The 27401-nt window shown below is 35.8% G+C and overlaps 2 protein-coding genes and 1 long non-coding RNA gene across 5 annotated transcripts; 2 read left to right on the forward strand and 1 right to left on the reverse strand.

Moving 5' to 3' along the window:
- The first annotated feature begins 8961 nt into the window (after window positions 1-8961).
- LOC121794521 lies at window positions 8962-14851 on the forward strand. Of its 3 annotated transcripts, XR_006049305.1 has the most exons (6): window positions 11716-11966; window positions 13591-13730; window positions 14092-14196; window positions 14257-14374; window positions 14550-14624; window positions 14712-14851. It is a non-coding gene; the product is annotated as an uncharacterized LOC121794521 (long non-coding RNA). The 3 variants fall into 3 exon arrangements; XR_006049306.1 differs by lacking the exon at window positions 11716-11966 and adding an exon at window positions 8962-9048 and having other exon boundaries at window positions 14092-14374; XR_006049304.1 differs by having other exon boundaries at window positions 14092-14374.
- LOC121794520 (probable LRR receptor-like serine/threonine-protein kinase At1g67720) lies at window positions 9510-15506 on the reverse strand. Its single transcript, XM_042192715.1, is given in 16 exon segments — window positions 9510-9996; window positions 10960-11092; window positions 11169-11355; window positions 11441-11506; window positions 11582-11708; window positions 12122-12375; window positions 12465-12628; window positions 12884-12952; window positions 13124-13195; window positions 13275-13343; window positions 13420-13491; window positions 13575-13707; window positions 13822-14333; window positions 14458-14853; window positions 14855-15008; window positions 15180-15506. Coding segments are annotated over 16 exon segments (2796 nt in total). The 5' UTR covers window positions 15253-15506; the 3' UTR covers window positions 9510-9681.
- A 6010-nt stretch (window positions 15507-21516) lies between these two features.
- LOC121795800 (two-component response regulator ORR26-like) lies at window positions 21517-23283 on the forward strand. Its single transcript, XM_042194413.1, has 5 exons — window positions 21517-21628; window positions 21713-21865; window positions 21969-22307; window positions 22450-22526; window positions 22606-23283. The coding sequence occupies exons 1-5, from the start codon at window positions 21517-21519 to the stop codon at window positions 23281-23283; spliced, it is 1359 nt and encodes a 452-aa protein (XP_042050347.1).
- Window positions 23284-27401: the final 4118 nt, after the last annotated feature.

The following is a 27401-nucleotide window of genomic DNA, read 5'->3' on the forward strand; positions in this document are numbered from 1 at the left end:
CCCTCAAAAGTTCAAGTTATTCAGAACATGGCGATGCCGAAGTCCATACACGATGTGCAAAGACTAACTGGATGTCTAGCCGCATTGAATAGATTCCTTTCCCAAGCAGCCGAAAAGCAACTGCCGTTCTTCAAAGTGTTAAAAAAGGCACCAAAGTTTGAGTGGGGAGCCGAGCAGAAAAAGGCTTTTGACGAGCTCAAAAGTTATTTAGCCGAGCTTCCAATTCTCTCTGCTCCAACAGATGCCGAAGTGATTTTCTTATACTTAGCGGCATCCGATCAAACCATTAGCGCGGTGCTTGTACGAGAAGAAGGCCTAAAGCAGTTTCCCATCTACTTTACAAGCCGAGCATTAAGAGGTCCAGAAACAAGGTATCAACCTCTGGAAAAAATTGCTCTGGCGTTAGTAAATGCAGCAAGGAGACTGCGGCCATACTTCTATGCTCACAAGGTATGCGTCTTAACCGATCTGCCTCTTCGGCAAGTTTTGACCAAGCCAGAAGCATCAGGCAGAATCGCCAAATGGGCCATAGAGCTGGGAGAACACTCAATCGAGTACCTACCTCGAAAAGCCATCAAGGGACAAGCCTTGGCAGATTTTCTTGCAGAGGCCAAGTTCGATCAAGCAATCCCTGTCATTGCCGAACAGAAAAATTCTGCCAATGCCGAACTAGCACAGCCCTTGGAATCCGAAGAAGAGCCGCCGGACTGCTGGAGCGGATTCGTAGATGGAGCTTCGAATAAAACGGGAAGTGGAGCTGGTATTCTGCTTATCGCTCCCGATGGACACGAGGTAACCTATTCACTTCGGTTCTCATTCCCAACCACTAATAACGAAGCCGAATACGAAGCCCTCCTTGCCGGACTCCAGCTAGCGCAAAGTCTATGTATCAAGTCTCTCAAAATCCATTGTGATTCACAAGTCATAGTGAATCACATGTTGGGTACAAGTGAAGCCCGTGATGAGAGGATGAGGAAATATTTAGACAAAGCGCAAAGCATTAGCCGAAGTTTCTCTTATTTTCGGATAATCCGCATTCCCAGAGCAGAAAACAGCCGAGCAGATACTTTAAGTAAGTTAGCCGCATGTCCAAGCTCAAAGGTGGAGGAATTGATGCATCGAAGCATTGATGAAGCTGAGGTACATTCAGTAACCAGCTCGCCAAACTGGATGACGCCGATCTTACAGTATCTAGATCAAGGACAACTGCCCGAGGATAAGAGAGAAGCTCGGAAAATCACATGCCGAGCACTTCGGTACGAACTTCATGGAGGAGTCTTATACAGAAAGTCCTACCTTCAGCCGTTATTACGATGTATAGGGCCAGAAGAGACGGACTACATCCTCAGAGAAGTTCATGAAGGATCGTGCGGCAGCCACATCGGAGCTAGAGCTTTAGCTAAAAAAGTTCTAAGATGGGGATATTATTGGCCAACCTTGGTACAAGAAGCAGTGCAGCTCGTCAAGACATGCCCGAAGTGCCAAATCCATGCAAATATCCCAAGGATGCCGCAGACCGATCTATCCACTATGCAAAGCCCTTGGCCTTTTATGCAATGGGGTATAGACATAGTAGGACCACTACCACAAGCTCCTCGGCAAATAAAATTCCTAATCGTTGCCGTGGACTACTTTACGAAGTGGGTGGAAGCTGAACCATTAGCTACGATAACGAGCTCGAAGGCATTGGATTTCGTCTGGAAGAACATAGTGTGCCGATTTGGCATACCCCACATCCTCATCTCGGATAACGGGACTCAGTTCACCGACAAGACGTTCAAGAATTGGTGCCAAGAGCTGAATATTCAACAGCGGTTCACTTCGGTCTCTCATCCACAAGCAAACGGACAAACGGAGGTAACAAATCGTATCCTGGTGAAAGGGTTAAAAGCTCGGTTAGAACAAGCCAAAGAACAATGGGTAGAAAATCTCCCTCAAGTCCTATGGTCCTACCGAACTACACCCACAACCTCCAACGGTGAAACTCCGTACAGTCTTGTGTACGGCACTGAAGCCGTGATTCCGGTGGAGATCGGCATACCCAGTCCCCGAACTCTAAATTTCTCAGCAGAAATGAATGACGACGGACTGAGAGCCGAGCTAGATCTTGCCGAAGAAAGAAGAGAATTGGCATGCATAAAAGCAGCCAAGTACAAGGAGCAAGTAGCCCGGTATTACAACCAAAGGGTGAAGAAGCTGCAATTTCAAGTGGGAGATCTCGTCTTGAGAAACAACGAAGTAAGCCGAGCAGAAAAGCTGGGCAAGCTCGAACCCACATGGGAAGGTCCGTATCGGGTGTCAGAAGTCCTCGGCAAAGGGTCTTACAAATTGGCTCACATGTCAGGAGAACAAGTACCCCGAACATGGCACATTTCCAACCTCAAGAAGTTCCATTTGTAAGAGACAGTCCGGTCAGTCAGTCTTGAGTCCTGTTCGGTCAATGTGCTTTCTTTGGTTTGCTTGGTCTTTGTTTGTCTCTGTGCGTTTTGTCTGTGTGTTTTGTCTGTCTCTGTGCGTGTCGTCTCTTACAAATGTTACTGAGGTATCTTGTTCTTCGAAGGCTGATCCCCTTCTTAGAACATATACAAGCCAACGATTGTGAGTCAAAGCTTCTAAAGAGGATACAAGACCACAATTCAGCTTAAACAAGCAGTTCGTCTGAAACGAACTGCAATAAGCCAACGATTGTGAAGTCCAAGCTTCTAAAGAGGATACAAGACCACAATTCAGCTTAAGAATCAAGCACTTCGTCTGAAACGAACTGCAACAAAAGTCCGATTCACGCGATAAAACTTGCCTGAATTAGGAGAAGGGAAAGTCCGATCCACGCGATAAAACTCGCCGAATTAGGACAAGGGAAAGTCCGATCCCCAAATTAGGACAACGGAAAGTCCGATCCGAGCGATAAAACTCGCCAAATTAGGACACAAACCAAGTCCGGTCAAAGAAGAGTTCACTTCATAAGACCGAGGACAAACATCAACTTACCCCGTACCTTTATCCAGAATGCCGAAGTGATTCACTTCGCTTTTCGGGGGGGTAGTGATGGAGTACGTACTAAACAAGCCCATCAGCCTAAAGCCCAAGAAAGAGTATCAGTTCGGCATGACTAAAGAGTATCAGTCCGGCATGACTAAAGAGTTCAGTTCGGCACAACCAAAGAGTTCGGCCCCAGCCTACAGCTCGGTAAAAGCCAACCAATCAAACTCTGCTCTCAGGTCGGCATCAAGCTCTACTCTCAGATCGGCAAAAGCTGCTCGGCAATAATTCAGCAGTTCGGTCTCAGTATTCGACCGAACTAGGAGATAGTGGACTCATGCAGGATTTCCACCTCCACTACACCCACGATCTATTTAGTGGTGTCAAGCAGTCATTAACTCATGCAGGATAGTGGACCCATGCAAAATCGCCACGATCTCCACGACATCCACTACCTAGTAAATGGTGCTGCATGCCACGATCTTGGTTCAATGTATAAATAGAACCTAGATCAGATAGATAAAGTTAAGTTCTGTTAAGCTCTCTAGAGATAAAATATCATATAGCAAGTCTGTGTTGTAAGCTGTAATCCCAGATCAAGCAATACAATCTTGCCCTCCCTTCTTCCCGTGGACGTAGATTTACTTCAGTAAATCGAACCACGTAAATTCTTTGTGTCGTAGTCTTTATTCTCTACCAGCATTTACTAACATCAGAAATTCGCGAAACCATCAATAATTAATCTATAATTTTGTCAGAATTTGTTTCAAGTGGTCATTTGAAAAGAAATAAATCAATTGTCGAATATACTACTTACTTGATAATTTATTGTTCGGTAATTACTTAACAAAAGTGCAGTAACAAGTATGTTATCTATAATTGCCGAACATATTATTGTTCACTAAAGCCCGTTTATTATAGTTGAAATGACTTTATTTGCTAGTAGTAGATTTTATGATGAAAAAAGATTTTTTTTTTTTAAATATTACCTAATTGATTATACAATAATTGAAGACGTAACTTAAGAAAACAACTTTATGTTAGATCTTTTTAATGCATAATTTGCATGTTTCTAATTTAGACAAGACTAATGGTAGAAAATAATTATGTTTTACCCTTTTGGAGTCATATGTTAATTAGTGTACGTAGTTGGTAAACGACTAAACCGACATTTGAATGAAATCGCATTTAAGCGCAACAAAATAGGCAAGTTTTTTGAGAATTCATGGGATTTTTACTACTCCGTACATATTTGAAGACAATCATATGCCGTATTTATTTGATATGCGCTGGTTATCTATACATATATGAGTTTTGGCCATCATTTTAAATATTTATAAATTTTGGGTAAATTTTCTAATATTTATAATTTTTGGGTAATATATTCAATATTAGGAACTTAGTTTCTATCAAATATTAAATGATATCAGTTTTAGTGAAAAAAAACTGCCGCTTCAATTTTTCTTTATATACATATAAATGTAATCATGAGACCATTAAAATCAAGTTAATTAGTAGTATATAATTATCAGTTATCATGATGCTTATTTATCACAGAAATTGAATATTTTGACTATCAAATTATAGTTGATTTTATTTTTTGTACGTTTTTCAATGTTACATTGGCTACTTTTCTATTGCTTATAACATCATAATCCAAAATTAAGACCAAATCTACACCCTTAGATTTTAAAATGAATGGATGAGATTAAACTTCACGAATTTCAATAAATAGTAGACAAAATATCAACAAATGGTAATATCGTCATTTAGTTAACATATTATAATTTTCATGGTTTTTTTATATCAACATAGTGCATTACAAATCTCAACAATATGAAAATCTCAACACAAGTACCAGAAAATATCAACACATTTTTATTGATATTGTACATGCATTATATTGAGATTGTTTGATGCATTTATTGATAAAAATCTGTTTATCAACATATGCAAAAACTGAAATAAAAATTATCAAATTTCATCATTCGAACGTCGTCGGAACATATGCAATTGAGATCTCGTTAGAATCCTTATAAAATTATCTTTAATTTGATATATTTTTTGCAAAAAAATAATTTAAATCGAGAGAGTTACGTAAATTTAAAGTTTTGGGATACTTTTAATAAGAGATAATTAACATTAATACTCTTTATTTTTATTTAATAATTATATAAATTTAAAATATAATCCACCTGACATTATATCAACCACTGGATCTCCTAATCTAATGGTTAATAATTTGTCTTAATTTTGGATTAATCCATCTGACATTATATCAACCACTGGATCTCCTAATCTAATGGTTAATAATTGGTCTTAATTTTGAATTATTAATTAGTTAGCAATTAATCATATTCCAATACGAGTATACATAATTATCAATTATTATTAGCACCAAAGCAATATGATGCAACTGGTTATAGAAATGGAATATTTTAATTATCAAATTATTATTGACTTAACTTTATGAACATTTTTTTACATTACAGGGTATTGGGGAATGATTTATGTGTCATTATAAAGCATTAACCCGGCCACCAATTAATTTTCCAATATTTAAGGTGCAATTTTATATGTTTTGAATTTGGGAAGTTAAAAAGGTTTTTTTTTCTTATAAAATGAAAGGTTTGGAAGTGGCTTTAATTTTTTTCAATATAAATATATGACATTTCGTAGTTTACCATCCACATGTTCCAACCTTTTTTCCACTATATTCTTCACTACACTCTGCAGAAATCCAATCCGGTTTTAGATATTTTTCTAATTCTACATCAGTATTGTTTTAACATAAAGTTAATTTTCTACATGGTGATCTTTGTTTCATCTGTGTATTAATAATGTTTGCTTTGAACTCTCAATTCATTCTCTAATTTATTTTGTGATTGGGGAATTGTTTATTTCCAGTGATCTATTTATATGATTTTTTGCTATCCTAAATTCACAATATCACCTCTAATTTTCAATGACAATTACTATTTTTTTTATTATTATTATGTTAATGTATTAGTTGTTGTTGATTGTTTTAATCCTTTTTGAATTTTGATGTGTTTAGTAATATATATTTATATATTATTTTTAATATATTCAATGGTTCATTCCTTCCATTTTCCTTAATAATTGCACAATTACTATGATTCGAATCTTTATATTTTACACACTTTTCTATTTCGGGAAAGAAAATTAATAACTTCACCCCTCAGTCCATTAAAAAAGAAAGAAAGAGCGAAAGTCATATTCAAGAAAAGCAAGAGGAATGATTCTACTGAGTTGCCTTTTTTATGATTGATTCATTTTTTTAACATGAAATTAGTTTTCTATAAGATAGATTATTTTCATTTATGTATAAATAATGTTTGCTTTCACCCTCAATTCACTCTCTTGATTTTTTTGTGATTGGGTAGTTATTTTTGTTTCAATAATCTATTAACAATATATATTTTATCTACATAGGTGGCGTTCGGTTGCCATGACTAATATCATGAGACTATCCATCTAGGATTAAGTTGTGGGATTATTTTAGTTGGAGGGGGGAGGCTATGACTAATTATCATGAGACTATCCATCTAGAATTAAGTTGTAGGGTTCAATCTTATGAACCAAACATGATACATATTTAATCATGGGATTTAATCTTGGCAACCGAACACCCCCATATATGTTTATTTTTGTTTTGCATGTAGATATTACTTTATTTTTATAAATTTTTATTAATATTAAGTAAATTAAATTGTGTGCATCCCACATGTATTTAATAGCACATTTAAATTGTTTTACACGTTTATGATATTTGACCCTTTGATAATAGAGTTATATTTAACTCTAAAGAAATTAATTCAAAATATGAATTTACTATAATAAAATTAAATCAGTAATTAATTCAAAATCTGAATTACTATAATGAAATTAAATCAATCCGTGCGGGGTGACACTAGTATGAAAAAAAAAGTTTTGTTGAGAATTCATTGGATTTATTATGCCGTTCTTTTTTTTTTTGAGTTAATCGTAGTGCCGTATTTATTTTACAAATAAGTTTTTTTTCCTGCGGTTTATTTTTATTATTTCTTTATCACAAATAAAAAACCAAAATATAGTTTTGTATTTTTGGTGCATTAAATCCATAAAATTCGAATGAAATATTTAGTTCAATCCCAAGTACTCCATCATTATAGAAATTAATAAACTCCTCGGTTTCTATCTCTTTCTTTCAATATTTAAAAAAATATATTGCCACTCCAAAACTAAATTCATGCCAACTTTTCTTCTAATCACTATTAATAAGTTTATACATCACTTTAAAAAATAAAACACATAATTTTGCAGTTTATTTCATGGGTGAAAACCTGTGATGCATTAATTCAGACATTGGGTTGTTATGTTGTACTCGTATCCCATCGTCAGTTATGTCACCTGATTGTTGAAAAATTGTATCCCGATCGATAATAAAAAGAAGAGTAAATATCAATTTTGGTCCTAAATATATGGTCGAAATACGAATTTGGTCTAAAACATTCACATTTTGAAAAAAAGATAACAAATGAAAATGTTGCCGAAATAGTCCTTTTTTAACAGTTCCGTTAACAACCTAACGGTGAATGCTAATTAACCACATTTTGACCTAATTAGAATATTAATTTATAATTAAGTAAAAAATAAATTAAAAAAATTAAAAAACTAGCCACCTTCTTCGTCAAAAAACCTGCCTCCGCCAGCAAATCGCCGGCATAACCAGGGTACACTCCCTTTCGGAAATGGATTTCCAGCGCCCGCCGCCGTCTTCGTCGGCATGGTGCTTAAGCCTCTCACTTTTCGACCCCGTCTCTAAAAATCAGAGACAAACTCCAAATTCACGACTCCCATCTCTCTCTCTCTCTCCTTCTCCTTCGTTAAAATTCTCTCCCCGCTGGCGAAATTCATCCCCGCAGCCGCTACCGTTGCGCCGCCGCCAGTTCTCTTTCTCACGCTTATCCTCTCTATCTCCTCAATCCCAACCAATTCACTCTCTTTTCTGTCTCAATTCCAGCAGCCGCCTCCGTCAGTAGCCTGCCCGCTCTTTTCCTCCGTCGCAGCCAGCGTGTGATGGCGCCTGACCGTCGCCCTCACACTGTTCCAGATCTGCCTCCCCCCCTCTCTCTTTCTGTTACGGCTCTCCCTTGTCTTTCTCGTTCGTTTCCCACACCACTACACCCTCTCGGTCATGGGTTCCAAGCTCTCTCTCTCCGTGACAATTAGTTGGTGTGCGAGCTGTTTCTTCCATGAAGATTCGCAGCTCGCCGTCGAGCGGCTCCTCCAAACTGGGTTGTTTCCAATGTCGTCAGAAAATGATTTTTTAACTCAGCGATCGAGACTCGTGAGAGTCAGAAAATGGGTGTTTAGGTTTGAAGGGTGATTTTGCTGGGCCATTTCTTCATAGGGTTTTCAATAGTGAATTGGAAGAGAATTCTGGGAGTTGAGGTAGCATGTTCTTGCAGAGAAAATTAGGATTCTTGAGATGAACGAGAAGGAGAAAGAAAGATGGTTTGTACTAATTAAAATTCACTAATATAGTAAAAAACACTAATCAGGAGTTGACCGTCAATTTTTTGACGGAACTGTTAAAAAAGGACTTCGGCAATATTTTCATTTATTATAGATCCGTTTTTAAAAAAGTGAATATTTTGAACCAAATTCATATTTTGATCATATATTTAGAACCAAAATTGACCTTTAATCTAAAAAGAAGCTACATTAATTTTATGCTCATACCGTCCTCAGTCTACATAAATAGTTTTAATAGTGGACTATGCATATATAATTTAATACTGTACTGTAAAATTATTAAGTTATAAGAGAAAAAAATATTTAAATAATAATAAATGAGAAAGATATATGTAATATACTATATATTAAAATATATAAATAAAACTATCAAAAAGTACAAATGTAGTAAATAAAAAATAAATTGTAAATTATCAAACAATACAATTGTACTAGTAAATTAAAAAAATTTGGTCTCGATCCAAATCCAGGCAGAGGATGACTCGGCGTCAAATAATTTATGCTCCATACAAGATTGCACTGTCTGATCAGGTAAAAGTTTCAACTTTCATCAATCCCTTTTCTTCAACAATGCCAGAAATTATGTATGTATTTCTAATTTATAAATAAAACGCGTGGCGTTGTTTATATATCTTGCTTCCTCTTACTTTGTTAGCCAAGAAAGGGATGACTTTGTGTTTTCATTCATTTTGTGCATCATGACTTGACTATGTCATCTCAAAGAAATTCTTAGGCACTGGGTCATTTCGATTAAAACAGCCACGAGATCAACCCATCACTCTGAATTTGCCTTATTTTTATTAACCAGAAATAATAATTTATCACCAATCATCATCCATTTATGTAGAAATTCTATATTGGCAGCCTTTGATTGTTGGAATTTATCTCTGTTAGGACCGTGTGATAATGGTAATGCCAGCAAGACTGCAAAAGACCCCAATAAGGCATGTTGATATTAACAAAATCTAATAAGTAATGTTTCATGCCAGTCATTAAAGAAGATGCATATTTGATGTAAGTTTCAGTCACTTGTAAAAGAGTGAAATTAAGCACATTTAGAGTGTGTATCTACAATGATGCTAATTTTTTAGGTGGGATAGTATAAACATGTAGTCAAAATCCCAGATAAGATTGAGGTATTAGATGCTGGTTGATGGTGGATTGTTATCTTGCTGATGGGAACAATCCATTGGAAATGTCAGGGCTTTGGATGTCAAGGAAGCTTGTTAGGAGTGTTTTTCTAGAAGATTGTCCTCTTGTACTTCCCGATGAGTCTAACTTATCGGTTCCTTTCTCGATCTTGACTGCATCCTGTATGGCCAATATAATTTCTTGCATTCTTGGCCTCACCGAGCTGTGTTGTTCCACACACTGAATTGCTGCTTCTGCTATTCTCCAAACAGATTCAACTTTCACGGTCCCTGCCAGTGCAGGATCTATGATGCTGATCACGTCTCCTTTGCGGATCAGAGACCTTGCCTAGCAAAGATCAATACAAGCACGTGAAAATTATGTTTGCATTCATTCTTTAGTAACAAACAAATATGCAAACCCCTACTATTTGCAGGGGAAAATGACTGGCATATCAAGACTGAGAGCTGTGTGCAGACAGCACTTTATTTCTCTTGTATATACGATTTATTACTGTTCTAATAGACATTTTACTCTTAAACAAGTTCTTTGAGCTTTAGAGGTTGTGAGCTTCTCCTTTCGTGATACTTCTAGGAGATCTGCATCTTGGTATAGTATTTAGTCTTAAAAGTTTTATGATAGTATTAGGTTCTGTAAATATAAGGGATCCAGACATGGCTATCGTGATTTATATATTTATTCTCTGATTATGCCCATATTTTATTTACTATTCTACCTAGATTCTGAGAAAAACAGAAGATATAACTAGTTATGTTCTACTAATGAGGAATAACATCATTTATAGTTCAAATTATTTTCTGAAATGTTCGGGATGAGTTTAAGCAAACTCAGGCATTTTGTTTTATCCTTAGTTGAGTTATATAGTGTGTACTCATCCAGCAGTGTTTTGACTCTAGAATCAGACCTTTAATTGGTTCCAATTTGTGAAACCTTTGGATTGTAGTCTATCCAGCAAATTGAAATCTCCTAACATGAGTCAATTAAGGTGAATAGGGCCATAGGCATGCTACTATAACTAATGGATCACCATTTCTTTACATCTGGGGGCAGACTTCTACTGCTTGTTTCTGATATTGCAATTTCGAGATTATATGATTGAGATCCATTTTGTCTCTTTTTTCTAAAAGTTAGACCTACCCTTTTTTCCTAGCTTCACTGCAGATGATATGCATATTAAAGTTCAGATGTAAACATTTGCCTTGGGAAGCTTTATGACGCCCTGGCAAAACTTATTAACATGACTCATGTGCTGAACTATCCTTAGAACAGACAGATTTTTTGAGAGCTTACCCAGTGAACGATGCTCCAATCTGAACTGTATTCCTCTATGGAGACAGGCTTCCTTCCTGAGATAAGTTCCAGCATAACAACACCAAAACTATATACATCACTTTTTTCAGTCAATTGTTGATTTGCGTAGTACCTGGTAATACATAATTTATTGTCAGTTTCTACAGTTAAAGCACCATTTCTGCATGCCACCTATGTTTTCCACTTACTCCGGATCAAGGTATCCCACCGTTCCTCTTGCCACACTTGATACATGTGTCAGGTCTTCCTCAGCTTGCCTTGAGAGCCCGAAATCTGATACCTTTGCCCTCATGTTTATATCTAGAAGAATGTTGCTTGTTTTCACATCACGGTGGATTATACTGGGGTTGCATCCAGTGTGCAGATACTCCAGGCCTGTAGTGTTTGACAATTGTGATTTTGTGCTAAGATTAAAAATTTACTATACTTTTTATCAGGCAAATTGAACTATAGTGTCCACCTTTAGCTGCATCTTCTGCAACACGAAGGCGTGCTAGCCAGTCTAAGTGCTTCTGGTTGTCAGAACCTACGAGAAATTTATGTTAAGTTTGTTATTATCCTCAAGGATCTTAGATTCCTACTTTAACAAGCTGATACAAACCGTGTATATGATCCCGTAAGGTCCCATTGTGCATGTACTCATAGACAAGCATGCACCGATGCTCCTCCTCGCAGTATCCAATTAGAGGAACCAAATTTCTATGATGGATTCTAGACAACAATGCGACCTGTAAGCATGAAGCTCATTAATTTTCTGAGGATAAGTATGTCGCACCCAAAATATTCGTCTTTCGCCCCTGAGAAACAAAATTTCTTGAACAGATTATTGACTAGTTCGCAATTCGGTGTGAGTTTCTGGACTCTCACCAGAGACTTAATGGTGCAAATTATACAAACAATGCATTATCTGATTCCATTATATGCAGGTAAATATATTACAATTGTGGAGCATTCTATAAAGACTTGGCATACTTGGTCCAGTTGTGGTAACCTTGTTTAACTCTTTTTAATTCTCTAGTATGTTTTGTGTGTTTTTGAACTGTTTTGACCGGTTCTCAATTAGTTCAAGAGTTTCTGTAAGGCATAATAATTTGTAGGCAAAATAATCACAGAAATTTTTGTGGGGTCAATATCTGAGTACCTCTGTAACAAATTGTTTGGTCCCATGACTCGATGCATCGGCCATTATCTTCACCGCTACCTCCTTTCCATCCTTCAACTTTCCATAGTAAACTGGTCCAAAGCTTCCTTTCCCAATATTCCTTGAAAAATGATTTGTAGCTGCTTCTATGTCTGGGAGTGGAATGTAATATGCCACCCCTTCATCCATCAAAGATCCACCTCGTGCCATTGAATATGCTGTTAAAGGCTTGGAGCTGCCACGCCATGAATTTCCTGATTTCACAAAAAAAATAAATGAAGCTTTAAAATGGCAGGCATGAACTTTGAAGAGACATATTAACATAAAACAGTAAGGGCCCAACCTTTCTCATTCCTCTGCGAAATTTTCTTTGCCCTATAATGTCGAAGTAGCAGTATGCTTGTAATGGAGAGAACAAGAAGAAGTGCAATCACTCCGATTGTTATCCCAAGTATTATTTTGTTATGTTTTTTTGTCACATGTCTGAGATGCAGATTGCCTTCATATCTGCAACAGAAAATGGATAGCCTTGGAGCATGCATGATATAGCTTATGAGTTGATTGATATCTTTTTATTTGTAGAGCCACATCAGAACTTTGATCTGTTACTAGATTTTGTGGTTTTTCTTCACAGTGCCATTTATCTAAGTTTCTAACTATCAACTAAGTAGCCAAAAATCATAGTATAGTACGATTGTAAAACTAACAACAATACTACATAGAGAGTATAGTTTCCTGGTTATGAATCATAGACCAACTGACCTCAAAGTTAAGTTTTCTCTTAACAATGATTGAGGTATCTCCCCGCTCAGAGAGTTGTTTTGTACGTTCCTGCCAGAAATAATACTACGATTTTCAGCTCAAATACATACACAATGTTATATTTAGGAACTTCTGCAGGACACCTTCAACCAACTTTGGACTTGGTGATCCTGGAATTAACTGATGCTAAAAGCTTAAAATGATGAAACATAAATAGAAAAAGATCTTTGAGACACTTACAGTTGTTGCAAGTATGGCAGGTTACCCAGGTACGAAGGCAGTGAACCAGTCAGTTGATTATTCTCTAGATGCCTGCATATCCGATGGCATGAGGCTAACATGTAGGGGTATAGGACTTGGTTTAAGGAAACGACACGATTAAAGCTCTTACAATATTTGCAAATTTACGAGGCCACTCATGTCAGGGATCGTCCCAGTAAATGAGTTGCCATCCAGCCACCTGTATTAGTGAAACGTATGAAAACTATCCTGAATTATGATTCAGAAATAATGTATTGATCGTGGAAAGTTCTTACAGCTCTGTTAATGCTTCTAAGTTCTTAAGCTCCCTTGGTATCTCCCCCGTCATGTTCTTACCCGACAGAACACTGTGCAAACATAATACTAGCATGGTCGATTTATGTTTCTCTGCCAGTTTATGACATTTGATAAACACAGTTTAGTGACTTACATTTTGGAGATCCTAGGTGGTGCTGTGGAGCTACAACTCACCCATCCCCAACTTGTCGGGATGCAAGGATCTCCCCCTTCCCTGGCCCATTCAGTTTGAACAAACATAGCGCGCAGGACACTTAGGCTGCTCACTTTCGAATGGAAGAAAAGACTAGTAAGTTCTCTTTTTTAAAACTAAAATCTATACTTCTAGTAAGTTTTGTTGCAACTGCTCATAAACGGATAATGTGAGATCATGCCATTACCATCTTTTGCATCTGTTTTAGCAGTAACCTCTAGATATCTGCTTATTTCCATCGCATTCAGAATTGGCCCTTGTGTTGAATCCCGAGTTTTAACGAACGCAAATGTCAGAACAAAATCCAGCGACACATTCATGTAGCTAGGTTCATACAGTGTGTAACTTGCATTGGCATTCTCAGCTATGTTCACCACCGCATTGCTGTAGTCAGGATTGTAAGGCTGCTCCATTTTGAATTTACGCGTCTCATTTGATCCCAAATCTTGAATCTCAGCAAAGTATGCATAAGCTCGGGCATGAGCTGGAAAATCCTCTAGATTCAAGCGGTAGCTGAGGCTTCCTTTAGTCCCGATAACTGCAGTCTGCATCACTTTAACAGGTGGATATTCTCTGGTATTCACATTTATGTCTCTGGTAGTGTTGATTCTCTCTGTACCAGGTGCCACCCCAACCAGGAAATTCGGCCTTCGATCAAGATCTGATTCCCATATACGATCATAGGGGTCATCAGGGTACCTGCACGAGGCCGAGAACTTCTATTCAGTCACATTGCAATGGTGAGCATATATTATTATGTGGAAACAAATTTCACTTCACGGTTGTGGCACATGCTGCAATGTGATTGAGGATATGATTTAACCTTATAGCTTCTTGGGTTGGGGCACCAAAATTGACTCTTGCTGCCACGTCCAAGTAGAAATTATCTTCAAAATCAGTGGCATACATTGACAGGTTCAAAGGCCGCATCTCGAGAGTTGATATGAAGGGGGAGCCTGTGGTTGCGCAGCACACGCACACGTCCACAGAGTGAGACGGCGCCCTTATGATCATCTCCTTAACATACACTCTAGAAGCATCCATAACTGTCATTGTGGACCATTTTGTTGCATCCAGGTAGAGCTGGAACTTGGGGTACGCGCCTTGGCTCATGGAGGCCCCGTACAAGAAGGTGGCGCGGACAATGTAGCGCCGTCTTTCTTCAGTGGTGAGTGTGTAGCAGTACTTGTTATTGGCACGCCGTCGCCTTGTTATTGGCACGCCGTAGCAGATACTGCTGCTGTGAGTTTCCATTTGTATCTCCCACTCTCACTGGCACGCCGTCGCCTTGGATTCCGTTGTCTGAGATCCACGCCAGGCCGGTGCTGCTGTCGGTGTAGTTGGCCGTGCCTCCACAGTCTATGCTGATGAACTCTGCAGGTTTGATGCTTTGCTAACTTTAGATTGTTTCTCATTTTTTAAAACCTTGATCTGATTTGAGATGCTTCATGCTAGATGAGTAATGATTCAATTTATGAAAACATAGCAGTCATGATGGTGATTTCAATTACTAAAACAAGAAATATAGAATCAAGAAGAACTCACCTGTAACTTGGCCAAAAATGGTGGGAATTATCAAACAAAGTATAACAACATACATGTATGTAAAATAAGCCATGTTTGAGATCAGAAACTGGGTATTTTTCTTCTTCTTGATTTTTCTGTATTTTGTGGATCAAGGAATAAAGATGAGATGTGTAGGTGAAGGTGAGGCTAAAATGAAGAAGGTCATTATTATTCAACTTAACTTTAGCTTTTGTGACTAATGAATTTTGAAAATCCTACTTTATCAAATTGAGCTTCGTTTTCAGTAAAGCTTTTCTTGCTTTGCTTTGGAAAAGAATATTATCAGTATACGACAGCGGTGGAAGCCATCAAAGTAAGATATTACCTTTATTTACTATCTCAATTATTAGGGTGAAATATTAATTCATGTGACAAGTAATGTAGCCTTTCTATTCTAAGTGGGGTTCCTTCTGCTTGCTAGAATTGCCATCTTCTTGCACAGGCCGCTGATACTGATTCGTTACGCGTTCACACAAATTGCCTATATTCGTGGCCCATAGTTTTTTACAACGTGACAATGATTTTACTAGCATTGTCTCTCTCACTAAAACACGGTTTCCGGCTTCCCCTTGATTCGTAAAACCAAAAAATTGCTTTGAGGATCTACAAGAAGATTAAAAAATAAAAAAGATTTTATTCAAAGTTAGTAGTGGTATTAAAAATATTATGATCTTATGGAGGAGATCAATTGGTTTATTCCTAGAATAGAATAACTTTTATCTGTTGCCAACACAAACAATAAACTATGATCAGTATGTATAACATACTTGATCTATATAAGGCTCACTTCATTCCATGTTAGGCCATCTGCAACCGCAAATACATGCTAGTCAAGTTTTTGCCACGCCGATGTGTTCATGTGAACTTATAAAGTTTCAATCATGAACTCAAATTAATTTCATCAAAGTGTGCAAAGTAGTAGTACTATTATCTGAGGAAACATTTTCATTTTGTTTTAGGAATGAAGATAATGATTTTTGGTGCATGGTCAATGAATTTTCATCATGTGTGGCTTTGACTATGTGTATGGCAGATTGCTTGATACTTGTTGGAGCCATGTATGTGTTAAAATTATTGAGGACCAGAAAAAACAGGTCACACTCATGCCATGCAAAAAGCATCTTTTCCGTATAAACAAACAAATCAAGATTGGTAAAAATATAAATATGGTAGAAAATAAAATAAATCATGTTGCTTTAACCACTTTTGCTTTTGATGATCTCCTTTTTGTGTTGTCACTTTGCCCAAAGTTGTCAATCACTTTATACAACTTTGAAAAAGTATGCTTCCTTAACCTGCTCTGCAACCATATCATCTGCTGCGCTATCTTTATATTTGCAATTCTTCATTATTAGTGTTAAAAATATTGTTTTATTTTAAATAATTAACTACCTAATTAGCCTCTAATTGTTGATGTAGGTAGGGATGTCAATCGGGTCGGCCCGTCGGGTTTCGGGCCAACCCTAGTCGGGTTGTGGGCCAATCGGGTGCGTGCTAATCGAGTTGTGATTTCTTTCGGGTTAGAAAAGTTCAATCCCAACCCTAAAAGCTCGAGTTTCGGGCTAGCTCAGCGGGTTAATCGGGTTGCTACCGATAAGATTAGCATACGATCAATCCAATAAATAATGATGAAAATTAGTCATATTCATAAAATCTAAAATATTTATTTATGATAAATTTGAGATATATGCTTAAACTCAATCATAAACATGATCAAATACTAATATTTGAGATATTTCTTGAAATTTGAATGCATGTTTTAGAAATTTAAATATTTTTTTAGTGAATTTGAAGTTTTTAATTTATTTATCAATTATCATATTAATAAAAAATAATTTATAATTTGTATATTTAATATAAAACTGAACGTTATTATTTTAGTTATCTATATTATAAAATTAATCAATGAAGTGTCGAATTATGAGTTAAAAAAATGGAATATAAAATTTTTATCGAGTATTCGGGTCTGTCCCTAACGTGTTGCGGGTTAATCGGGTACGTGCTAATCGGGATTTAATTTTATCGGGCTAGAAATTTTCAGCCCTAACCCTATAAATTTGGTGGGCTATTCGGGCCAGCTTAGGGGTTTCGGGCTACACTGATATCTAGCAGAAAAACTGAAAAAGTATTTTTAGTAGGACGAGACCCCTAACTTTCATGCCATAGATTTCGTAAATATAACTAGAATTACTTTGGCTGAGAGTATAAATTAATTCTCCGTAAATATAAGTAAAATTAAGACCCCTTCACATTTAATGATTTTTTGTCCATGAATTTTATATTGGAGGCCCAAATTTTAGGTACCCTTTTGTGTCGGCATGACCAAAAATTATTGCAGCATGGACAATAGAAAGTTGCAAGAGATATAAATGAATAATGAAAGAAAAAAATAGAGAATGCGTAATAAAAACTAGATATAAATATTTCAAAGGGAAAGGGTAAATGAAGAGGTAAAGAGAAAAATAACTACCACATTTACCTTTTCTTCATAAAATTTCATGCTCCAATGGAAAGGGTATTTGAGGAGGCATTATACCTTCTTTCATTTTGAGAATGTATCTTTACATCTTCTCGATAGAAAAGGTAAAAAGTTAATTATTTTTGTTTGCCTTTTTAATTTACCTTCTTTCCTTAGAATCCATTACTTTTTAAGAAGATATAATAACCTTTTTGAGAAGGTAAATGAGAAATATACCTTCTCAATATACGTTTCCCTCTTTGAGATGCTCTTAAAAAATAAAATGCAAGTAAATTAGAAAATAAGACTAAAAATCAAATATATGGAAATCGAAGGGGTATAATTAATTGCAAAGATTGCTAGAGCTGTAAATTATCCCAAAAATTAAGAATTTTCTATTTACTAAACAAATGATAATTGACATACATACAGATGCATTCTCATTGGCATACATATACAGTGCATTCATTTTAGATTATATAGAAAAAAGGAGTGTTGGACTAAAATAATTTGACATAAAAACAAGGGAAACAAATTGATTTGTTGAAGGGATCCGAACTTGGGGCACTACGTTGAATGGCTTGGGCCAAAACCAATCATTTAGAATATAACATAGTAATAACTACATTATATTAGATAGTGGCTCCGTCACTGAATACCATTTTATTTTTTCATTATAAAATCTAGTGTGTTGAAAAATACTACTACTAAGATCAGTCTCCCATAACCTAACAAGGCCCACTGGGGCCCAATCTCCAGTAATATTACCGAAACAGGCCAGTGCTAAGTTTATACCATTACTGACTCATTAGGCTCAAACAAAACAAATGATCTTTGGTACAAACTTTAAACTATAATCGGGAATATTAGATTTAAAAAATTTGATGTCAACAAATGACACATAGCTTCAATAAAAAATGTCAATACAACGTCAATCGATTGAGAATGCTGACATTGTGTTGTCATTTTTTGACGCTATGTGTTATCGGTTGATATAAAATTTTAAAATATAACAGTTCAGATCATAGTTTGGAGTTTGTACAATATATAAAGTTGCATTTGATTACATTCAAAATAATTAATACAATATATTTTAAATAACAGACTAGCCTATCATTATGGGTAAATATGACGACTTAATAAATCAACGACAAAAGAAAAATATGCGAATTCAACAAACCAAATGATTGTTGATCATTCTTAATTTTTTTGTGAGTAGATAATCATATTCAGAAATGTAGATATAACTTATAAGTCAAACTCGAGAAATAAAAATTTTATAATGATTATCGGCCAATAAAGACAAAATGTATACTAAAATTGAACTAGAGGAAAGATACTGTTTACAACCAAAGACACAATTTTCTTTTCTTGGACTTGGACAAGTTCTCCTAATTAATATCCTTTGTTTTTTTTCTATCGCTAGTTGTTTAAATTCCTTCCACCAAAAAGCTACTTTTGCAATGAAGTCATCTGGTTTGTACTATTGATTTGTGGTCTACATTCTAAACTTGCTTGTTAATTTAACAGCTTAGGCCTTTTTGGAATAACCTATTAGAAATGAACCACTCACCCCTTAAAAGGCCTCATAAGGGGGAGGGTTATCCACACTTATATAGAAGAGATAGGATCATCACCAAGCCGATGTGGGACAAGATATTAGAATTTTAACACGCCCCCTCACGTGTGGGCCGGAATGACACATCGGACTTCCATCACGTGGGTAGGCAAGAGAAGAGATAAAGAGATATAATCCATCATCGACTTAGGCCCGCTCTGATACCATATTAGAAATGGGCCACTCACCCCTTAAAAGGCCTCATAAGGGGGAGGGTTATCCACACTTATATAGATTAGATGGGATCTTCACCAAGTCGATGAGGGACAGAATTTACACACGAGTGGCCCATTTCTAATATGGTATCAGAGCGGGCCCAAGTCGATGATGATTTTCTCTTTATCTCTTATCTACCTCACGAGTGGAAGACCGATGTCTTTTTCGGCCCACATCGATGATGGTTTCTCTTGCATTGCCTACCCACGTGATGGAAGACCGATGTCCTTTCCGGCCCACACGTGAGGGGGCGTGTTAAATCCTCTAAATTCTATCCCACATCGACTTGGTGAAGATCCCATCTAATCTATATAAGTGTGGATAACCCTCCCCCTTATGAGGCCTTTTAAGGGGTGAGTGGCCCATTTCTAATATAACCTCTACTGTTTTTCTCATACGCAAACGTAATTACAAACAAATTACACACAATCCTATAATTATTTTAATCCCACATTATATTTCTAACATGTCACACTAGATCTAAAAATGGTAGTTACATTGCATATTTGCATGTAACTACCATTTTTAGATTTAACACCCCTCACGATATTATCGAGCCGGGATGTGAGGGGTCCTTGGGTACCGAGTAAAAAGTGAATGAAAAATTGTATATAAGAGCATCCATAATGGTCTGACCAGGGCGGACTAGTGATCGCCACATCAACATTTCTTAGCCCGGCCCTTCTTCCTGCAGTGGTTCGGACTAGTGTCCATCCTATTAATTAAAAACATATTTTTCATTTAATTTTTAATGTTATTGTTTTTAATTTTTGTTACATATTATAAATAGTAAAATTAAATGAAAAACATACATTACTACTTAATTTAAAAAAGAAATTACAAATTTTGTATTTAATTTTAGTTTTTTTATTCAAATGGAGTAATAAATAGCAAAATATAATATGCTATAAAACATAACAAATTTAAATAAACACTGCATTAATTGAAAAAACACTTACATTACTTAAATTAAATTTACATTACCATAAAAATATAAACATGCTTATAGGAAAAAAGTATAAACAAAAAAAGAATTGAATAAAATGAGAAAAATATAATAAAAATTAAAATTAAAAATAAAATGTTAAGTTTGGGCTTGAACCCAACCCATAACCTTTATGAATTTTCAAGACACATCTGCCACTAGGCTAAACATAGATTTTGTATTGAAATCAAACAAAGTTTTACATAAAGCAATAAAAACTCTCTTTTAAGTATAAAACTAATTATCCCACATCAAAATCACAAAGAAACTTGGAGTTGAAAACCTATCTATAAAACTACCATTTATTCATTTCGAAGTCATAATGAAAGTTGAAGTTAAAAATATATCTATAAAAGGTTTACTCAAGCAATGCAAAACTTGATCATCTAGTGTGAAGGATTATATTCTACAAAATATAATCTTTCACTAATTCATGGATCCCTATTTTAATTTGGATCATTGTGAAATTCTAATTTTTTTATTTTAATTTAAAGAATGATTTTTTTAATTAAAAAATTTGATTTTTTATAATTAAAAATCGAAGTCATAATGAAAGTTGGAGTTGAAAACCTATCTCTAAAAGGTTTATTCAAGCAATGCAATGAAGGATTATATTCTACAAAATATAATCTTTCACTATAGATCACTATGAAATTATAGTTTTTTTTAAAAATTTAAAAAATAATTTTTTACTTAAAAATTGATGCTTTTATAATTAAAAATCAAATTTTATAATAATAAAAAAAATTATCGTCCGTCGTCCGTATGACAGAAAACTAAAAGTGTGGAAAAGAGAGATTTGTTATAGAAAAATCAGACGCGTTTTTCAACGAAAAATTGTGGAGAGGAGAGAGAAACGATATATATTAATTTATTTAGATGTAATTACAATTATAATTATAAACAGCTGGCTTAGGGAGATATATCCGCGACTTCTGTTAAATAAGAGTCTTCTCCTTTTCAATTAATTTGAAAGCCTCTGAAATTCACAAAGCTATTTCACGCTATTCCCTTTATACTATAATTTGCATTTTAATATATGGAGTCTCATTGTTTTCCTGAGGGTCTTGGGATTCTGGTTGTGGATCATGATCATGATCCTCAAGGGTTGGACTCTCTTCGCAAGATGCTTCTCAAGTGCAAATACAAAGGTTCTCCATCTATTCTCTTCCATCTCATATGTAAGTATAGTATATACATTAATTAAGATCTTATATATGTATTCTTGTTTTCAGCAACTATATGTAATTCAGCACAAGAGGCACTTCATCTGCTCGACACACGAGAAGAAAAATTCGACCTAGTACTCGGTGATGTCGATTTGCCAGACATGGATGGTTTCGAGTTTCTCCAACAAGTAGTCCATAAAACGGACATTCCAGTTATAAGTGAGTTGATAATTACTAGTAGATTTGTATATGAGTTTTAAATATTTAGGGTTTAATTAGATATTCACAATTTACTCACTGTATTGAGTTGGTACGAGTGCAGTGATGTCTGATGACGGAGAGACGAGCAAGGTGATGAAAGGGGTTCAGCACGGTGCCTGCCACTGTCTCCTCAAGCCCATAAGGCTCAAGGAGATCAGCAACATATGGCAGCATGTGTTTCGGAAGAGAATGCACCAACAAGATGATAATTCTAATATTCATGTTGGCAACAAAAGAAAACATGCTAATATGATCAATATTGCTGGTGTTGGTGCTGATCCTGCACATCCTGATCCTGATCCCGATCCCACCCCTCTCAACAAGAAACCTAGGGTGGTTTGGACCCCTGAACTTCACCTGAAGTTCGTCAATGCTGTCCATTGCATCGGAGGATTAGAGAGTAAGTCACTTTGTTTATAATACCAACATCTGTTTCTTTGGTTTAATCATGAGGATTAGAGAGTAAGTCACTTTGTTTATAATACTAACATTTGTTTCTTTGGTTTATGATTTATGGTTTAATCATGATTTTGTTTGTGAAGAAGCTGGTCCCAAGAAAATACTTGACTTAATGGGAGAGCCGTGGTTAACAAGAGATAATGTTGCTAGCCACTTGCAGGTTAAAATGCTATCCTTTTTCTTATAGTATAATCATCTAGGGTTTTGATTTCATTGATTTTATGTTTTTGGTTTCCCAGAAGTATAGGATTTTTGTGAGCAGGCAAAAGAAAGAAGATGAGCTCAAAGCTTCCTATAATGGAATGAATCTCTCAGGTTCACACCAGAACATTGTCATAAACCACAACCAGAGCAACACCATCACCGGTTCCTTGCCAATGGTGGCCAATCATCGGGACACCAACATTTGTACAACTCCAATGGAGTACATTGATCATCCAATGGTGACCGATCAGCGATGGGAGTACATTGATCAACCAATGGTGGCCGATCAGCGATGGGAGTACATTGATCAACCAATGGTGGCCGATCAGCGATGGGAGTACATTGATCAACCAATGGTGGTCGATCAGCGATGGAAGTACAGTAATCAGGCAATGGAGAACGGGGTTTCCAATCATGGAATAAAGTTTAGTGATGAGCCAATGGTTCCCAATCAGGGAATAAAGTTTAGTGATGAGCCAATCGAGTACATTGAGCATCCAATGGTTACTCGAAGCCAACTACAACTGGAGCATCGAAGCCAACTACAACTGGAGCATCGATACTCAATACCCCACTCTCCGAGGATGGAAGCAACAGACAAAAATCCGTGCAGCAATAGCTTAAGCATCAGCTATGCCGTTGGAACTGATCATGCAAACGCATACCAACAACAGAAACTTTGTGGTAAATTAGACTTTTTTAAGAATTTGTAAATACTACTATTACTCTATTCTTCTAAATACTACTCCTCTTTGACTTATAAGTATAATAAAAATGGTAATTATAACAAGTATATACATGCTCCTCAATTGTACTTATTCGATTGTCAAAATCGTATTAATTGGTGAAGAATGGTGAGGAATGGAGGCCAAAGATGAACAAAGTGTAGGTAATGCCCCTAGCAAAGATGAACAAAGTGTAGGTAAAGCACCTAGCATTATCTTCCCCATCTTCCCCTTTAATTGAGAATTGTTAATACGGATGTGGAATCACGTGGTTCTAACACTTTATAATATGATATGTCAGTTAACTTTAAGTTAATTATAAGATATAAAGGATTACCGACGACGAATGTTGTATGTCAGTGTAAATACCATTGGTTAACAAAATAACACCAAACTAATGGACAATGCCATCTCGCCGGTAATGCAACATTCCCTACACCACTGTCCGGCGAGGTGTACCAATGGTGCAGCGACATGCGATGTTGTCAATACAAACGAACAAACCAATATGCTAAAAAACTAAAGTCCATTTTTGGTCCTAAGGTCATTTTACGATTTTGCTCCAAATCATTTACTTTTTTATTTTTGAATTCCGTACAAGAGAAAACGATCCGGAAATAGACCTTTTTTATGGCTCCGTCAGAACTTGACAGTTAGTGCTAATGAACTCACTTTTGACTTGATTACATTACTAATCCAAGATTTATTAGCAACTTAACCATAACCTATTTTTTTGGCTAAATATTTGAAAATTTAAATTAGATAAATAATAAATAAAACAAACACAACAACATAGAAGATTCAAAAAAACCAATATTCATTCGTCTCTTCTCTCACACATCAGACTTCACACTTCTCAATACTCAATTATCTATCACATTTCTCACTTAAAAAAACTCATTGTGACGAACCCTAGCTCTCCCCGATGACGCGAAAACCCTACTTCTCCATGAGTTGGGACTTGCCGAACCCCTTTTACCATTCCACCGACGAGCTTCGCGACTTTTGTCTCTCGTAGGAGAGGAGAACGAAGTTCAAACAAAAATATCAGCTTTCTCAAATTGAAAATAGAGAAGGTAAGCCTGCTTCTGTTATTTTCCCCTCTTTTTGAAAGTGGTCCCTGTTTGTGGATGTCTTCCCACCCTTTTTAGTTTTTATTATGGAAAGTGGTCCCAAAGTCAGATGAGGATTTTGCAATTCTAAGGAAGTCAAGCTTCATTTCATACTTTTTTGTCTTATTTTGTCCATATTGTGATTAGGGTTTCCATATTTTGGTTTGTACATGTGTGTGTTGGGTGTTATGTGGTGGAGTGAACATGTGGGCATTATTGAGGATTTCAATGCAAATTTGTTTGAATTGTGTGTGTGTGTGTGTGTGGTGCAAGTTACGTTGTTGTGTCTGTAAATGTGTGGGACTGAATTGATTTCTTTTGCATATATTGCTCAGATTAGTATATTGAAGGAATGTTTTGAGTGTGTATGGTGCATGCATAAATACTCAAACACATAAACAGAAATAGTAGATCCACTTATAACCTTAATGAGATTAAATAATATTAACCTAGCTAATAGTTTATTTTATAATATATTATGAAAACAACAAAAGTAAATACGGAGAGAATAAATACATAAACAACAAATTACGTATGATATATAGAGGAGCATTAAGGTCCTCACACCTCATTAGTGTTATACACAAAACAAATCACAATCATAGGATAGATGGATATGATTTAAATAACCCGAGCTACATTATTTGGCTATTTTCGTACATTATCGGGGTAAAAATGGTATCACATTAATTTACAGAATCTGTTTTGAGCTGCATATCCAAGATTTCCGCCGTTCTAATTAAAACTGGCGATATGCATTCCTTCTCTCTCACTATCACCTCACTTTTTCGTCTCCCTCACATTCTCTCTCTCTGAAACCCTACTATCCCCAAATTGAATCGATTTTGAAGACGGCGCCGAACAAGATACTGAAAATCGACGCCCTATTGATTATCATTCACAAATTTGTGGTCGATTTGCAGCGAGCGACTTCAATTTTCAACAATCGACGACGGGATTTTGCGTATTTCATACAAAGCTGATGATTTTCAGGTATTTCTCTGACCAAAAATGACGCTCGATTAAAGCATGTACTTCGATTATACTCTAAAATATCTGGATTGTAAAAGGGGCGAAATTCTGGTAAATTTCGACCCTAAAATAGCTGGGTTTTATAACTATAAGTATGTTCTTCAGTGATTGTCTGTGTTTTGTGTTATAATTGCTTCGGATGTTGTTGATTTATGTACATTGGATATTTGTTCGATTTTTTTTTCAATCAAAGATTAATGTTTTGATGATATATCTACATTATAAACTACTCAATTGTGCTTCATACTGAACCGGGTGTTCTTGTTGTCTCTTGATGATAAATCTACATTGGTATTCATTTTATTGTTCATTTTGTTGACAACAACAAATCTGTTTACACAGAGGCTGGGTTTGTATATTACAAAAGGTGTACATGATTTAGGAACATTCTTTCCGGTGACATAATTTAGATTTATTAATTCATTACTGGATTCTGATCTTATGCTTCTTATCTTGCTACATCATGTAGATTGATCTCTACATCATATTTTATTACATTATTCAGTCATATTTGTACATTATTTCAAACCAAATCTGTACATTAATTGATGTTGTCATTGTACATTTTTGTTGTTCAGTCTTGTCATGAAAACTACTACATTAAGGGGTTCTGTTAGTACATTATTTCAGTATGAAACATAGGTGTTCATTATGTTGATGAGAAGTGTTAACATTATATAATCCTTTCATGTTACATTAAATACACAGGCCCTTTCATGTTACATCATTTACATTGATTAGTACATTACTGGATTACGAATTTTATGCATCTCCTTTTGCCTCATCATGTAGGTAGATTTCTACATCATATTTTATTACATTATTCATACATATATGTACATTATTTGCTGTTGTATTTGTACATTTTAAACCAAGTCTGTACATTAATTGCTGTTGTATTTGTACATTTTTCTGCTCAGTGTTTTCAAGAAAACTGCTACATTTAGGGGTTCTGTTAGTACAATATTTCATTATTGTTCAACTACATTTTTGTTTGATGTAATTCACTCAATACCGCTGTTTTTGAATAGGTACAAAGCGGTCAAGAGATCTTTGTGACGAGGACGTCGAGGAGGAAATGTTAGCTTCATCTAGGCAAGAAAATGACTCAAGATATCAAGGCCGAGATGTGGTTGAACAAACTAGAAACAAGAAGGAAAACAATTTGTATTTCAGGAGGTGTCCATCTGAGTTTGTGAAGTTCACAACACTAGGGGTGGAGTTAACCAGACCTATGCAACTCGGCATTAGAGAGATATGCCGACAAAGTTCACCTTCAAGAAGTGGTTCGAAGAATATAGTTTGAAGTAAGGTGTTTTTATGATACAATTAGCAGTATGTAAAATTGTGGATTACATTAGTTTTTTGCGCTTAATTTCTATGTTTGTTTTTTATAAGGAATTAATTTGGTGAAAGGTTATGTTTTTTGGTTGTCAAACTATTCTCGATGCACGTTAATCTATAAATCATGTACACTGCCATTGTACGTAATGTACAATAACTAGTATATGATGTAGAAATTCTGTCACAAATTTTAATATGCGACTGAAAGAATCATGTACTAAATGTTTGACATAATGAATAATGTACTAAAAGCTTGACATAATGAACAATGTACACAATGCTTGACATAATGAATAATGTACTAAAAGCTTGACATAATGAACAATGTACAAAATGCTTGGCATAATGAATAATGTGCAAAAACGAAGTTACATTCAGTCCCCAAAGGGTTTACAATCCATGTGGGCTAGGCCATATTACCAACTCATACATCAATTCAAAAACCCTAGGGGAATGGCTCTAACTCCATTCACTTGGTCAAGATTTGTTAGTGAGTCGGTACTATACCCTAACCCCATAGATTGTTAAACCCTTTGCGGAATGATTCAAACTCCCTACCCTTGTGATGTTTCATTTTGTGAGTGGTTACTAAACATTAAATCCGTACACAGTTACATC

This window comes from Salvia splendens, chromosome 3, assembly GCF_004379255.2.
Source record: "Salvia splendens isolate huo1 chromosome 3, SspV2, whole genome shotgun sequence".
Classification (NCBI taxonomy): domain Eukaryota; kingdom Viridiplantae; phylum Streptophyta; class Magnoliopsida; order Lamiales; family Lamiaceae; genus Salvia; species Salvia splendens.

Coding starts and splice junctions, on each gene's coding strand:
- LOC121795800 (XM_042194413.1), top strand. CDS start 21,517: ATGGAGTCTCATTGTTTTCCTGAGGGTCTTGGGATTCTGGTTGTGGAT. Junction 22,308..22,449: donor TTGCATCGGAGGATTAGAGA/GTAAGTCACTTT, acceptor TTGTTTGTGAAG/AAGCTGGTCCCAAGAAAATA. Junction 22,527..22,605: donor ATGTTGCTAGCCACTTGCAG/GTTAAAATGCTA, acceptor TTGGTTTCCCAG/AAGTATAGGATTTTTGTGAG.